At 34.8% G+C, this 13,983-nt stretch overlaps 1 protein-coding gene across 1 annotated transcript; it reads right to left on the bottom strand.

Annotated features, from left to right (window-relative positions):
* Positions 1 to 7,836: 7,836 nt before the first annotated feature.
* LOC133292186 (protein CNGC15b-like) lies at positions 7,837 to 12,271 on the bottom strand. Its single transcript, XM_061490564.1, has 7 exons — positions 12,243 to 12,271; positions 11,529 to 12,084; positions 11,229 to 11,441; positions 10,386 to 10,678; positions 9,715 to 9,826; positions 9,090 to 9,326; positions 7,837 to 8,511 (listed from the first exon to the last, which is right to left on the bottom strand). Exons 1-7 carry the CDS (start codon positions 12,269 to 12,271, stop codon positions 7,837 to 7,839), a joined length of 2,115 nt encoding a protein of 704 aa, XP_061346548.1.
* Between the last annotated feature and the right edge of the window lie 1,712 nt (positions 12,272 to 13,983).

The following is a 13,983-nucleotide window of genomic DNA, read 5'->3' as shown; positions in this document are numbered from 1 at the left end:
GACTATAGTTCTAATAATTATCTGCAACCTCCTCCTGTTCCACATAAGGAACTTTCTGATTTGGAGAAGTTAATTGGACAAATGGCTCAACATTCTAATGCTTTCATGGAGGAGACTATAGCCAATACAAAGAACACAAATGCTTTCATGGAAGAGACTAGGGCTAATACCAGAAACATGAGTGCTTCCATCAGAAATCTGGAGAATCAAATTGGCCAGCTGGCCAAGCAAGTTGCTGATAAAACTCCAGGTAGTTTCCCTAGTAACACAGTCACCAATCCAAGGAAGGATTGTATGTTTGTCACCACTAGAAGTGGTAAAGTGGTAGCAGCTCCAGAAAAGCCGAGAATAAATATGGAAGCTGAAAAGAAGAAGCTAGATACTGCAGGTGAGCCCGCAAAAGAAAAAGAAAGTGAAAAACCTGCTGAAGTGGAGAAGCCAGTTGAAAAGAAGAAGTTTGAGCTGAGTCCTGAATATGTGAGAAACATGGCACCCTATCCTGAAAGGTTCAAGAAGGATGCTCAGAAGCAACAGTATGCCAAGTTCCTTGACATATTCAAAAAGCTTCACATAAATTTTCCATTTGCTGAAGCATTGGCTTGCATGCCTAATTATGCCAAGTTCATGAAGGACTTGTTATCAAGAAAGCATAAGCTGCAGGAATGCCAAACTGTAACACTCACTGAGGAGTGTAGTGCCATTATACAGAAGAAGTTCCCACCCAAACTCAGTGATCCAGGGAGTTTCAAAATTCCTATTGAAATTGGGGACACAAAAATTGGCAAAGCAATATGCGATCTTGGGGCTAGCATTAATTTGATGCCCCTTTTTGTTTGTAAATCTTTGGGGATCACCGAGTTGAAACCCACTTTGGCATCTCTTCAGCTTGCTGATAAATCTTTGAGGAAGCCTAGTGGTATTATTGAAGATGTTCTTGTGAAGGTGGACAAGTTCATCTTTCCTGCTGATTTTGTAGTGTTGGACATGGAAGGGGGAGCTGAGATGCCTCTGTTGCTGGGTAGACCTTTCTTGGCCACTGCTCGGGCACTGATTGATGTTGAAAACGGGAAGCTTAAACTAAGGATGAATGATGAGACCATTATCATCAACGTCTTTGATTCTCTAAAAAAGTCTTCTCACAAAGACGATTGTTTTAGTCTTGAAGTCTTAAAAGAAAAACAAAGTGTAGCGGATGATGTCAAGAAAGATGATGCCAAGGAAGATGGTGCCATGAAGATGGATTTGAAGGAGCTTCCTCAACCTCAAAAAAATGTCTTCTTGGGTAATAAGGAGGCGGTGATTGAATCATTGAAGGAAGAGGAAACAGAATTGAAAAATAAAGATCTCTTTTCCCACACCAACAAAATTCTCAATGAGGATGATGACAAACCTGGGAGGAAAACCAAAAAGAGGCGTCATCCTATACTGAAGAAGGTACTAAGAAAGGAGGTGATCAAACTCTTTGATACGAGTTGGAAGAGATACCGGAAGCTGAAGTTTGACAAGAGACACCGAGACTCTATCTCTCGGAAAAATCAATGCTTCAAAGATTTCTTAATATAGCTTCTTGGTTTGGACCAAATCTGGGAATAGTGGTCTCATACACCAAGGCATCCAATACCACCAGACCTTCCATTTGCTGAGTCATCCCACGCTGCTGAGGGGGATGACATGGAGGGTTGAGTATATCTCCTTGCTGATGGAGATCTTGTATATTAGTTTATTTTTTTGTTTCATATTTTTCTTTTAGTTACTTTGTGTTAGTATATTTTTCTCTGATGTTTTAATGTGCGCATTATAGTTTCTTCTATATGCCACTGTTTGTTCTCTTGTGCAGGTTTTTCTTCTTTCTTGTGGTTTAATTATTGCTGAGGACAGCAATTCTCTAAATCTGGGAATAGTAAGCTTGCACCTGAGCACTGCTGCAATTCTTCTATCAGGGGAGATATTCTAACTCTTTTAATTTTTTGTTATTTTTATAGTATTTTGTAAGCTATATAAAAAAAATAAAAAAAAAAAATTTGAACATGTTTTCTGAGCAAGTCCCAGGTTTAGATATGCTTCCCCTAGTTAAATTGCCTGATTCATCCTAGGAATCATGTTTTTTATGAAATTCTGGCATAATATTGTATTGGCATGAGTAGATTTCATGATTGCTCGTTTGTCTGAATTTTGTGCTTGAATGATTAATGATGCCTGACGTCCTTTTGAAAGTCTAGTTTGACATCATAGCTGGTGAGGTTTTGTGCTTAAACACTTATTTTATTCTGAGAGATCTCACTGTGATAGCATTCTAGAACTTGCTCTGTTTCTCTGTTATGCATGTATTGATTGATATGATAAAGGCATTTTGTTCTTGTTAGCTATTGGCCAAAAATAACCCACCTGTATGAATTTTTTCATTGTTAGCCCCCTTAGCCTATTTGTTGTTAAATGACTTGTGGCCTGATTGATGGCTTAGCCTATATCCATATGACTTACCTTGATTGAGATTGAATTACTGAAATGTTGAAAAGAAAACAAATAAATTGAGGTAAGCTCTACAGAGGTCAAATAATTAGGGGAGGTAAAATTTCATCTGTGCCCTTAAAATAAAAAGTTTTGAAAAAGAAAGAAAAAGAGAAAAAGAGAAAAAGAAAAAGGGTGAATGTAAAGAAAAGGAGGATGATAGAAATTAATTCCTGAAATTCTGTGGGAATTTGAGTGGAGAAAAAAAAATCATTAAGTTGAATGTGTTAAAAATGAAATAATATCAGTTTTTCAATCTCATTGTTGTTTGAGCTACTAACCGTAAATTCCTACCCTTAAGCCTGGCCAAGTTACAACCTGTGAAGTCCTTTTGATCAATTATGCATGTGTTAATGTTCCTCATCTTTGGGAACTTGAGAATATGATCAAGCTTATGGTAATGTTATTGCTGTGATGGATTGAGTGTTTGTTACTCCCTAAAACACTTGAGTGCTGAGCGTTATATGATTATCTTGGTGAGGGGTGTACAAGCTAGATTCTGACATGTTCATGAGAATAGAAGGCATTGTTAGGTGTTCTTTGCATTGATTCAGTCATGCTTAGCATAATGATCTCTTGATTGTCTGTGTAATGTTGTGTTGGAATAATTGATTGTTTCCTGGATTGAGTCTTGTACATTGCTGGGGACATCAACGTTTAAATCTGGGAATGATTTGATGTGCCTCTGGCAAGTGTGGTTTTTCCATGTTAAAATTGATAAGAATTGGGTCATAAGAGAGCAATTTAAATACATATTTGCTATTTATATTGATTCTTTCTATGTCAATAATATTCACCTTTTGGTTGTGTTTTTACAGAAAAAGATGAGTGAAAATTACAAATTATAAAAAGCCTGTTCACGCAACTCCGCACGCACAGACGTATCATAGTACAAATGCCAGAGAATTGGCGCTAGTTGGCCCCAGAATGGCGCAAACTAGCGCCACCATGCCACCTTGCGCCAAAGTAAAGCACCATGGCGCCAAGTGGCGCCCAAAAGCAAGCAAATGGCGCCAATTGGCGCCCAAAGACAAGAAGGAATGGCGCCAATTGGCACCCCAATGTGAAGGACTGGCGCCGGTCCACACAATCGGGTCTGACTTTTCGTATTCGAGACAGTAACTCCGTGCGTATTTGCGCCAAACCCGCGCCAACTAGCGCCGGGTTGCGAGAAAATTACACTGTCTTTCCGCGGGGGTATTTTTGGAAGAAGGAAAAAAATAAGTTTATAAATAGGATCCTTGTGCTAGACCTAGAGATATCTGATTCAGACCTAGTCTTTTGAAGGAGGCCGACGACAGAGCTCAGAAGGATTCTTCCACAGTTCTTCTTCTTCATCTATTTCTCTGTAATTTTATGCTTTTGAATATTGAATTATTCTTAGCTAGTTTTCTTTTATTGTAGTTAGGGTCACGAGCCCTATGTGAACCCTTGTTACGATGGATTGATTTAGTTTTATTCATTTATATAATTATCTTTGTCTCTACCTTATGCGTATTTTCTATTTTCTTTATTAGAACTGATCAATCTGATAGTTGGAAATAGTTTGAGGGTCAGAACCCTAGATAGGAATATTGGGGTTTTGATCTTGAAAGGGGGTAGGACAACAATTGGTATGCATGCTAGGAATAGATGTGTATTTAATTGCGAATGCTTAAATTATTGCGTTCATTGCTTAATACCATGAGGAACATTGCAAAGAATTGGGGTTCCAATTGGGGATTAAAGGGTTAACCTTGCAAGGAATTGAGGGTTAACTAATAAATATTTTTAGATAATAATTTATCCGAGTAATTATATGAATAAATATTGTGAATCAATCCAAAGTAAGAAGTGGGGATCATAAGGTGAGTGCGCTCTAGCTACAATAGTTTTCTCATATTTTTAAAATTAATTCTCATTGTTACTATTTTATTTCTCTTAAATAAAAGAGTAAACACCATTTTTAGTCCCTGGCAATATCTACGAAATCTTTTTTAGTCCCTGGCAATAAAAAAGGACCAAATTAGTCCCTAACAGTGTGAAAAAAGGGCCACGATAGTGACAGAGGAGTTGACATAAGGACTAAGGACTAATGTGGCCCTTTTTCATAATTTTAGGGACCAATTTGGTCCTTTTTTATTGCCAGGGACTAAAAAGGATTTCGTAGATATTGCCAGGGATCAAAAAGGGTGTTTACTCTAAATAAAAATATAAAAACAAGTCGTTATTTTTATTTCATATTGTTACTCAAATTCAATTCACAATTTTCCAAACAACAAACCGAGTTTTCCAACTTAAAAGGACTGGTTATTATAGTACTTGGTTTACAATCCCTGTGGAGACGGTACTTTACTTACTCATTATATTACTTGTGCGATCGGTATACTTGCCAGAGAGCATCATCATGTTACCGTAAAACTTCAAAAGGTCGTAACTTTTGACTCGTGTATCCAAATCATATACCTTTTTTTCTAATTTCACATAACTTTTTGAGATCTACGCAATGACACCTCTTTTGGCATATTTTATCTTCCATAAACATAGTTCAAATTTCGAACAATAGTTCCACGATCACAAGAGCATTTAAATCCAAATTTTGGCGAGAAGAGGTAGAAACCCTTGATTTGTTTAGCTTCCTCGATTTTCAAATTAGTTTGTTGAGATTTAATTAATTGAATTTATGTGTGTTAGAGTTGTAGCAACACCTGTGCGAGACAATAGTTAATTTCAAATTATGTTTTTATGAAGAAAAGAAAATGAAGAAAAAGTGGAGCAAAAATGGAGAACCCTAGCAGTAGGGAAAGAAGGAACAAAGTAGAGATAGATGATAACATGTTGGACATGCTTGATGCCTCTAAAGCTATGTTTGTGGTATCATTGTTACAAATTCGAACTATGTTTGCGAGAAATAAAATATGCCAAATGAGATGTCATTGCGTAGATCTCGAAAAGTTATGTGAATTTTTTTAAAAAAATCTAATTTGGATTCCCGAGTCAAAAATTACAGTCTTCCGAAGTTTTACGATAACAGGACTAAGGAGATTATGCCACTTGGCACAATCGTGTGAGTACCGGGGGGGTCGCGACACTCATTTGAAGAAAAAAAAAACTTGTGAGTGCCATAGGGGATTCGTGGCACTGAGTGCCGCTAGGCCCCCCGCGGCACTAAACAACCCCATTAATAAATATTGGGAATGAAATACCAAATTGGTACATTAAAAATCAAAGACCACCCATTGGTCAAAGAGCCCTGATAAGCAACTTAATCGAGATACTGGGTCAATAAGGGATAATGATCATTTTGCCACGTTATTGGCAAAAATTTATCGAAATGTCATGCTGCCTAAAAAATTTACCAAAATGTCACGTCACCAAAAATGCTACAACACCTAGTGTTTTACGTTTGCACGTGTGACAGCGAGTTTAAAGCCACATAAACTTGTTGAACCATCCAGCATTTTTCAACCAGTCAACATGTCAGGCCTACGTCGCTTTACTGTACAATGCGTTACGGACATTTTGACACGTGGAGAGAGTAGACTAAAGTCACTAGATAGTGCAGAGACTATAGTGCAATGTGGCATATGAATATGGAGTATGCATGGAAAAACGATAATGTCCAATAATTGCTATTTTTTAGTTTTCTTTTTGCAAAATATAATAAACAATAAAGACGATTTGCTTTTCCAAGTGGCGTATACAAGCATGGAAAATATTTAACAGCTGCATGATTCAAACCTACCGTTATCAGCCCAATGAATTAATCAATTCTGCATCAAAATTAAAATCAATAAAATCTGTTATCAAAAAAAAAAAAAATCAATAAAATCATATCAAATATTTCCCTTAAAGTTATATTAACCCAATGAATTAATCAATTCTGCAAAAAGAAATATTGGACATTAAATTAAAAATCAATAAAACTATATCAAATATTTTTCTTAAAGCAAATCGTCTTTATTGTTTATTATATTTTCCAAAAAGAAAATAAAAAAAAAATCAGCATTTATTGGACATTAAATTTGTAGAATTGATTAATTATATCAAATATTTCCCTTAAAGTTACATTAGCCCAATGAATTAATCAATTATGCAAAAAGAAATATTGGACATTAAATTAAAAATTAATAAAATTATATTAAATATTTTCCTTAAAGAAAATCGTCTTTATTGTTTATTATATTTTTCAAAAAGAAAACAAAAAATAAATCAACATTTATTGGTCATTAAATTTGCAAAATTGATTAATTATATCAAATATTTCCCTTAAAGTTATATTAGCCCAATGAATTAATCAATTTTGCAAAAAGAAATATTGGACATTAAATTTAAAATCAATAAAATTATATCAAACATTTCCTTTAAAGCAAATTGTCTTTATCGTTTATAATATTTTCCAAAAAGAGAATAAAAAACAAATCAGTATTTATTATACTTTAAATTAACAGAATTGATTAATTCATTGAGCTGATAACAGTAGGTTTGGATAATGCAACTGTTAGATGTTTTCCGTGCTTGCGTACACTACTTGGAAAAGAAAATTGTATTTATTGTATATTATATTTTCCAAAAAGAAAACAAAAAACAAATTAGCATTTATTGAATATTAAATTGTCCTTTTCGTTTTTCTATGGACACTTCATATGGATATGTCACGTTGCACTATAGTCTCCGCACTATCTAGCGACTTCAGTCCTCTCTCTCCACATGTCAAAATGCCACGTAACGTGTTGTTTAGTAAAGCGACGTAGGTCTTACACGCTGCCACATGGCCAAACGTAAAACGCCAAGTGTTGTAGCGTTTTTGATGATATGGCATTTTGGCAAATATTTTAGGAAACGTAACATTGTGATAAATTTTTGCCAACAACGTGGCAAAATGATCTGTGTCCGGGGAAATAGATCATTGGTCCCCTAAAAGCAGCAGATTATAATGGGAATCGCTTGACTCGAACCTTGGAGTCCAAATCTGTTTCCCTTTCCCTGATATTATCCCTCTTTTGGATGAATAAACTTTAAAAGGAAACACTTAATAATTAAGTACTTAATTTTATTTATTTATTTTTTTACTTGTGGGTTACTATGGTCCATTATTCTAAGCTAGACGGCACATAAGATCGGGTCATGTAAAATACCTTTTCATTTGAACACTTTATTAATTCAACCCACACATTTTGTTAGATTATTCCTTCTACTATGTCATCCTTGACTTATTTTGACACTTCTAGTTGTAAGGTTTAGGAACAACTTTGAGTTGGATGTCTTACCTATGTTCTAATTTGTATGAATAAATAATAAAAAAATTACAAGGGGGATAAAAGTGTAAGGTAACACAATATAAATTCATTACTCATCAACAGAAAAGTCTGGTTCTGCTGGCTTCTGCAAATTAGAGTTGACTACTCTTGAATTTGTTCCAGAATTCATATTCACACCCTTCCTAGTGCTCCTCTTCATCCTTGTTGCATACACAACTAAGCCTGATGTATATGTTGGTGTTTCAGGCTTATCAACCGTGACATTCTCCCTGGCCTTCAATTCAGCAGCTTCCTTTCGTTTCTTATACCTTCTCCATGCAGATTGTATAAAACATGCAGCCCATGTTCTCCATTGGTGTGAGTAAAACCTGAACTTGTGTCTAAGTTGTTTACTGTGTAGTCTTCTAAACTGAGATGCAACAAACTTCAGGTCTTCAGCTATGAGGGCAAAAGCCTCTACTTCAGAGATGGCCTTAACTGTTCTAGTGGATGAAGGAAGTGTGACACTTGGTCTTGGATCCAAGGCCCATGTTAACAGTTCCTCACCACAGAAATCACCTGGTCCAATACGGCATGAATTGAAGAAACCACTGCGGCCTCCATTGGTGGTGTAAGAATCAAGATGCCCTCTAATTATGAAAAGCATCTCATTCACAGGATCACCTTCACGAACTAAACATGTGCTTTCTGTGCACAATGCAGGCTTTAACCTTTCACATATTGCATCTAGCATCCTCTCATCCATTTGGTCAAACAGTGGGACCTATTAATTTTGAGATATGATCCGTTTACAAATTTTTTTTGCAAATTACACTAAGTACGACCAGTCATACAATGCATGATTAAAGTATGACTAGTCGTACTTAGTGTAGTTTGTAAGAGTTTGTAAACAAAAAAGTATGTAAATATAACCTGCCCCATTAATTTTAGAAAAATATAATATAAAATTATTAATTCAACATTCACTTTACAATTTAAGTTAATTGATTGAAATGATTCTTTAAGACTTTATAACAAAGTAGTCAATGAATTTGATGCACATCATCTCCATTTTATTAATAAATAATTAAATATTATAGAGTTTCTTAAGAGAAGTACATGGGTTTGTAAACTATTCATCGTTCATGTCCAATAAGCTCTTGTTTGAGACGATTTATTAGAAAAATATAATATAAAATTACTAATATTAACTTAAGCTTTTATTGAAATAGTTATTTTCTGTTGATTAGTTAATAAGTAATTAAGATTTCAGAAGTGGATCTTCTTAGTTGTGATCTTTATATGGATTGAAATTAAGCTATCTGTTAAACAAACAAAATTTGATGTGTAAGTGTGACTTACACGTCTAACTAGTTCAAGACAAAGGTGGCGCTTGATGTCTCTCCGAAGATCCAATGGAAGTCCTTTGAGAAGAGATTCTTCATCTACTCCTCGAGTAGCAAGCCATTTATATTGATCATATTTACGCACAGATTGTCTTAGTTCTGGAGGTAGCTGCCTGTGACGCATCCATTGTTCTGTATCAGTTCTCTTGACCCTCCACTCTTCTAAGCGGACAGTAGTTGATTGTAGGTATGTCTGCCAAAATTTTAGTTCTATTAATAAATCTATAGAACAAAGTAAATTCAGGCTGGTGAAATTTCTTTTGCAAATTCAATGTGGCAAACTAAAATTACAACAGTGAGTTTGAGGTTGATTTTGGGCTCAATCTCTCAAAAGTAATTGCTTTGGAACTAATTCATGTAAGGAATGAAAGTTTTCAATCAAATGCAAATTCTTAGAATGAAACAAATGAGAGTAAAAAGAGAACAAAAAATTCTGCATGAAGCACGTCCTCCAAGCAATTAACAGCGTGAATTTGGGCAATACAAAGCTGGTTTTGGTCCTTGTCTTCAGGCATTATCTTCTCATTTTCAAGACATAAAAAGAGGACTTTTGCTAAGAGACATAATTTAACTTCACTTACCTGCATATTACCAATCAGTAATGCAAAAAGAACCAATCCAAGGGTTGCAACAACAATGGCGAACATTATTTCTCCAACATAAGTGCTAGTAAGAAGACCTTGTCCCAAAGAACTGCATCCAGCAATCAGAAACTCTTTAATGATCAAGGGATAAAAAAATATTCAATGAGTCATGGGCACCTAGATGAGAAATTTTGTTCTAGAGGCTAGGGAAAAAGGCAGCAAAACATTTCCCTCATTTTATCAAGTTTGTAGCTGCCATGCAGGAAGACATCATTATCATTTACAAAACAAGATGAAAAAAATGAAGTAGAGAAGTAGCATTTTGAAACATCAGATCAAATGATGATGACTGAAAATTCCAACTTTCATACTGTCACAGATCTCAGCATTTGGAGTTACCTATCTGTCCTTCCCATGCAAAAAATTGACTATAATCAATATGGCTCATTAAATAAAACATATAAACAATTTTTAATTAGTTTTAAATCCTTATTCTCATGCACAAAAAATCCTTCTTTCCAGAGCAGGAAAAATTGAAAATTTAAAAGTTGTGTACACAGAAAATTAAAATGTGAAGAAAGCAAGGTGATAATCTTAATGCTTAACTTAGGTGGAATTGTTGAAATATGGTAGCACTGGCACATAGGAGAATCCCCAATAAGACTTACCTCAGATTCCTTAGGCCCCACCATAGACAAAAGAAATACTTAATAAAGAATGCTGAGATTGTAACTTCGGATGTCACTGCATCACCGTATATACCAAACTGATAAAAGTTAGCATTTGGTGAGCATAAATTTGTGACATTACTTGTTATAAACCAGGATACCCTGTGGGCATCTTTAACCATGTTGCAGTCAAAGAATCTATATTGACAAGATGACTCCTCCAGATCACAGACACTCCTCCAACATGCTTCTTGTCGTTCAATTGATAGAAGGTACCAGCAAGCTCCTAAAATCTTCAACAAAACAAAACAAAGTATGAAGTATAGTATATTAAATTTCTTTGTATTAGTAATGTAATACATGCATACTTATTGCCAAAAGAAAAAATTGTGTAACAGTCAATCCTGAAATAAATTTTGCAAGACTAATATATATGCCTATGCTAGAAATTAGAACCTAAGAGTAGCTGAAGAATTTGCTGGTATATAATAGCCATAGATGTCACTAAAACGGACCATTTTAAGTTATATAAATGTCAATTATAGGCAAAAACTTAAAAAAGACCACGTTTTAGTTTAGCTTGGCATAAACTATTTGAATCAAGATAATAAAAGCCCGTCTTAGAAACTCAGCTTAATCAATTTGCTACACTTCACCTCTTATAACATAGAATTTGGTCTACACATTAAATCTTTTCCTCTTAATCTAAGAATGGATTTTCCTTAATAAACATGATTGAAAAAGAAGAAGAAGAAAGTGGAAAAAGCTGTCATATATATATAGTGGGAGTGGCAACGTCCCCTGATTGAGCAATCAAGAAAATGCAAATTTTCAGATACTTACATGGCTAGCCAGCATGTAAAGCACCAAGTTGTAAGCAGCCCCTGCCCATGCTGTTTCTGTCACAACCCCTGTAGCTTTTACTATTTGGGATGAAAGTGGGAAAATCAGAAATAGCCTCGGCAAATATTGGAAAATGATGATAAAGCGAAGGACATTTTTTGTGTTAGCCATGGTTGAACCTCCAAGATTGGGGATGACAATCCAAATTAACATCTGTAATGAACACAACAGAATAGCATATTTAGCAAGTTAAAACACCAAGGTTTTTGTTTAAGATAAGGGAAATCTTCAGTAACATACCTGAGGAAGGGGCAAGGCAGCAATAAAGTCTAACCAGAAACCCTTGCAGAGGTACCTATTTGCTATCTTAGAAGTGTCTATAACAAGTTCTCCTCTCCCAAATACCCGGGAAGAAGGAGCAACATAAGCTGTACGAAACCTCATGAGAATCTGAATCATGTAAAAGACATCTGCCATTGATCTTATAATTGTGAGGATAACTTCAGGTGCTGTTCCAATATCAATGCATACTTCATCTCGAACTAGTGGCAAATAAAAGAAGAGAGGGTCCACAAACAAAGAAACTAAACATGCTACCAAGAAAATCTTGTTCCAGCGATGAATGGTTTGACCCCGGGGATCTAATATTCTTCTTCTTACTCTATCGTAGTCCTCTGAGAATACTCTTGATAATACTCTAGCTTTCATGAACTTTCCTGTCTTCCTTGTCTCCTCCTTCTGACCCTTTTTGGCACTAGGCTCAGCTACTAGTGTTCCATCAAAGTTGTATTTAAACTTGACTCCAATGTCACCGTTAGTTGTTGGGATTTTTGCTAGTTCAGGATCATCTTGAAATCTAAAATGTGAAACTTCATTTTAAAGGCTTATAAATGATGAAAATCGATTTATTCAGTTACTGAAAGCATACAATTGACAGTTGATTAGCATAGAAGTTCATTGGACTATAAAAGTAGTATAACTTGGAACTTGAAATGTCCTAGGAAAGAGACTCACCTTACAAATCTTGAATTACCAGAAGCCATGCCGATTTTCCAGTAAGTGTCAACTTCTCTCGATCAACAATATGATGCTGAGAGCAAGGAAAAGGGGTTAAATAATGTAAAGCCTTTTTGCTAGTGAAGATCTACCCGTGTTTGCAAAGACCAGGATTCTTGTGAACATTGAAACAGAATAAACACGAAACTTGGAGATGAAGCTATATAGAGACTCTCCAATTATTAGTAGATTCCGTATGTAATGGCATCTCCATGGAGATGATATCCAATATCCTTAAACTCCTAAATGGTACTTATTACATTGAATGTATTCAAAATCAAAAGTTTGACCCAAATTTTAAAACATCAACTCTTATATTCTTATTAAAGACAAACAGCTGATATAAGAAAGTAGGAATGACCAAAAAGCATATCAAGAAGATCCTAACAAATAACAAATCAACCTCTTAACCACTAGTGGCTAAAAAAGGGAACTATAGAACCGGTTTAGCATACGAGTTATAAAATCATATGTGCTCACAGATTTTGGGGCGGGAAATGCACTTTATGGGAAAGTTTAGTTCCTTAGGGCTATTCAAACAAACAGAGAAGGAGCACCAATTGAAGTGAGACACATTCCCACAAGCAAAGCCAAGTCACATAAAACTAACTTCTTGAATTTGCAGCTCTGGTAATTTCTTCCAAGTCCCACTTTCTTTCCTTGATTCGCCACCGACAAGGATAATTAGCATCTAACATGAAACAACCAATTCAGCCACAGGCCAAAGAAATCTATGCAAACCAGAAAACCATATTGAGGATTGAAAAACAGAAGATGGGTTTGTTGCAGAATGTGAGAAGTATATGTTCCTTGATAGTTGTTGCTGTCTCCTAAGAAATGAGGTGATCATGTAAAACCAGAACAAAAAACAAAACCGCATTCATAATCCAAATGGTTAATTTTAAAAGGATTAAAGACGGAACAGCATATGCAAACACAAGGAAAGTAACATCTATATACAAATACGCACATACATAATACTATATAACTTTGATATTGAAGCTATTAATTGGATAATTTACTGGCCCAATTTTAAAGACAACTTGTGACCATTTGATGATATAAACTCTAATATCATGTAATGTAATTTTTTTTATTTTTTATTTTTTTGGTAAATATGTAATGTAATTAATTCAACTCAATAACAATATAGAGAGAGAGAGTTTATTGTTTATCCGTTGAGCCAAAACTACATCGTTTTGTGATAATAAGAGATAATTTTATTTCTTGTGTATTATCACAAAATCACGCCAATATGAAGCTAGAAGAAAAAAATATTGAGGGATTGGAGAAATATATATATATATATATACCATATCAGAATATATATATATATATATATATATATGGGACAAAATCATTTGTTATTGGTGCCAAACAAAAAGTTTAACACCTCGTTTGAAAGTCGTTGATTTTACCTTGATCTAACAGCTCTAATTAGTAAACATGTGATACTGTTGTTGATCTACCTTAATTTAACGACTCTTGGATGAAGTGTCAAATTTTAATTTGACACCGATATCAAATGATCCTGCCCAATACATACATAAATATATATATATATATATATATATATATATATATATATATTGCAAAATGATTTGTAACGTGACTGCATATAAGCATTGGTGCAGTCACCTGAAAACTACGTCGTTTTTGTTAGGATAAAGGAAGTTCGCGTTCAAAATAAATTGTAAAA

Source organism: Gastrolobium bilobum, unplaced genomic scaffold (genome assembly GCF_033153095.1).
Source record: "Gastrolobium bilobum isolate Gb01-03AN ecotype WA unplaced genomic scaffold, APGP_CSIRO_Gbil_v1 utg4498, whole genome shotgun sequence".
Taxonomy (NCBI): domain Eukaryota; kingdom Viridiplantae; phylum Streptophyta; class Magnoliopsida; order Fabales; family Fabaceae; genus Gastrolobium; species Gastrolobium bilobum.
Note: the sequence above shows the minus strand (reverse complement) of the source record. Positions and strands in the feature narration are given on the sequence as shown.

Coding starts and splice junctions, on each gene's coding strand:
- LOC133292186 (XM_061490564.1), bottom strand. CDS start 12,271: ATGGCTTCTGGTAATTCAAGATTTGTAAG. Junction 11,442..11,528: donor CTGCCTTGCCCCTTCCTCAG/GTATGTTACTGA, acceptor TGTTCATTACAG/ATGTTAATTTGGATTGTCAT. Junction 8,512..9,089: donor GTCTTGAACTAGTTAGACGT/GTAAGTCACACT, acceptor CAAAATTAATAG/GTCCCACTGTTTGACCAAAT.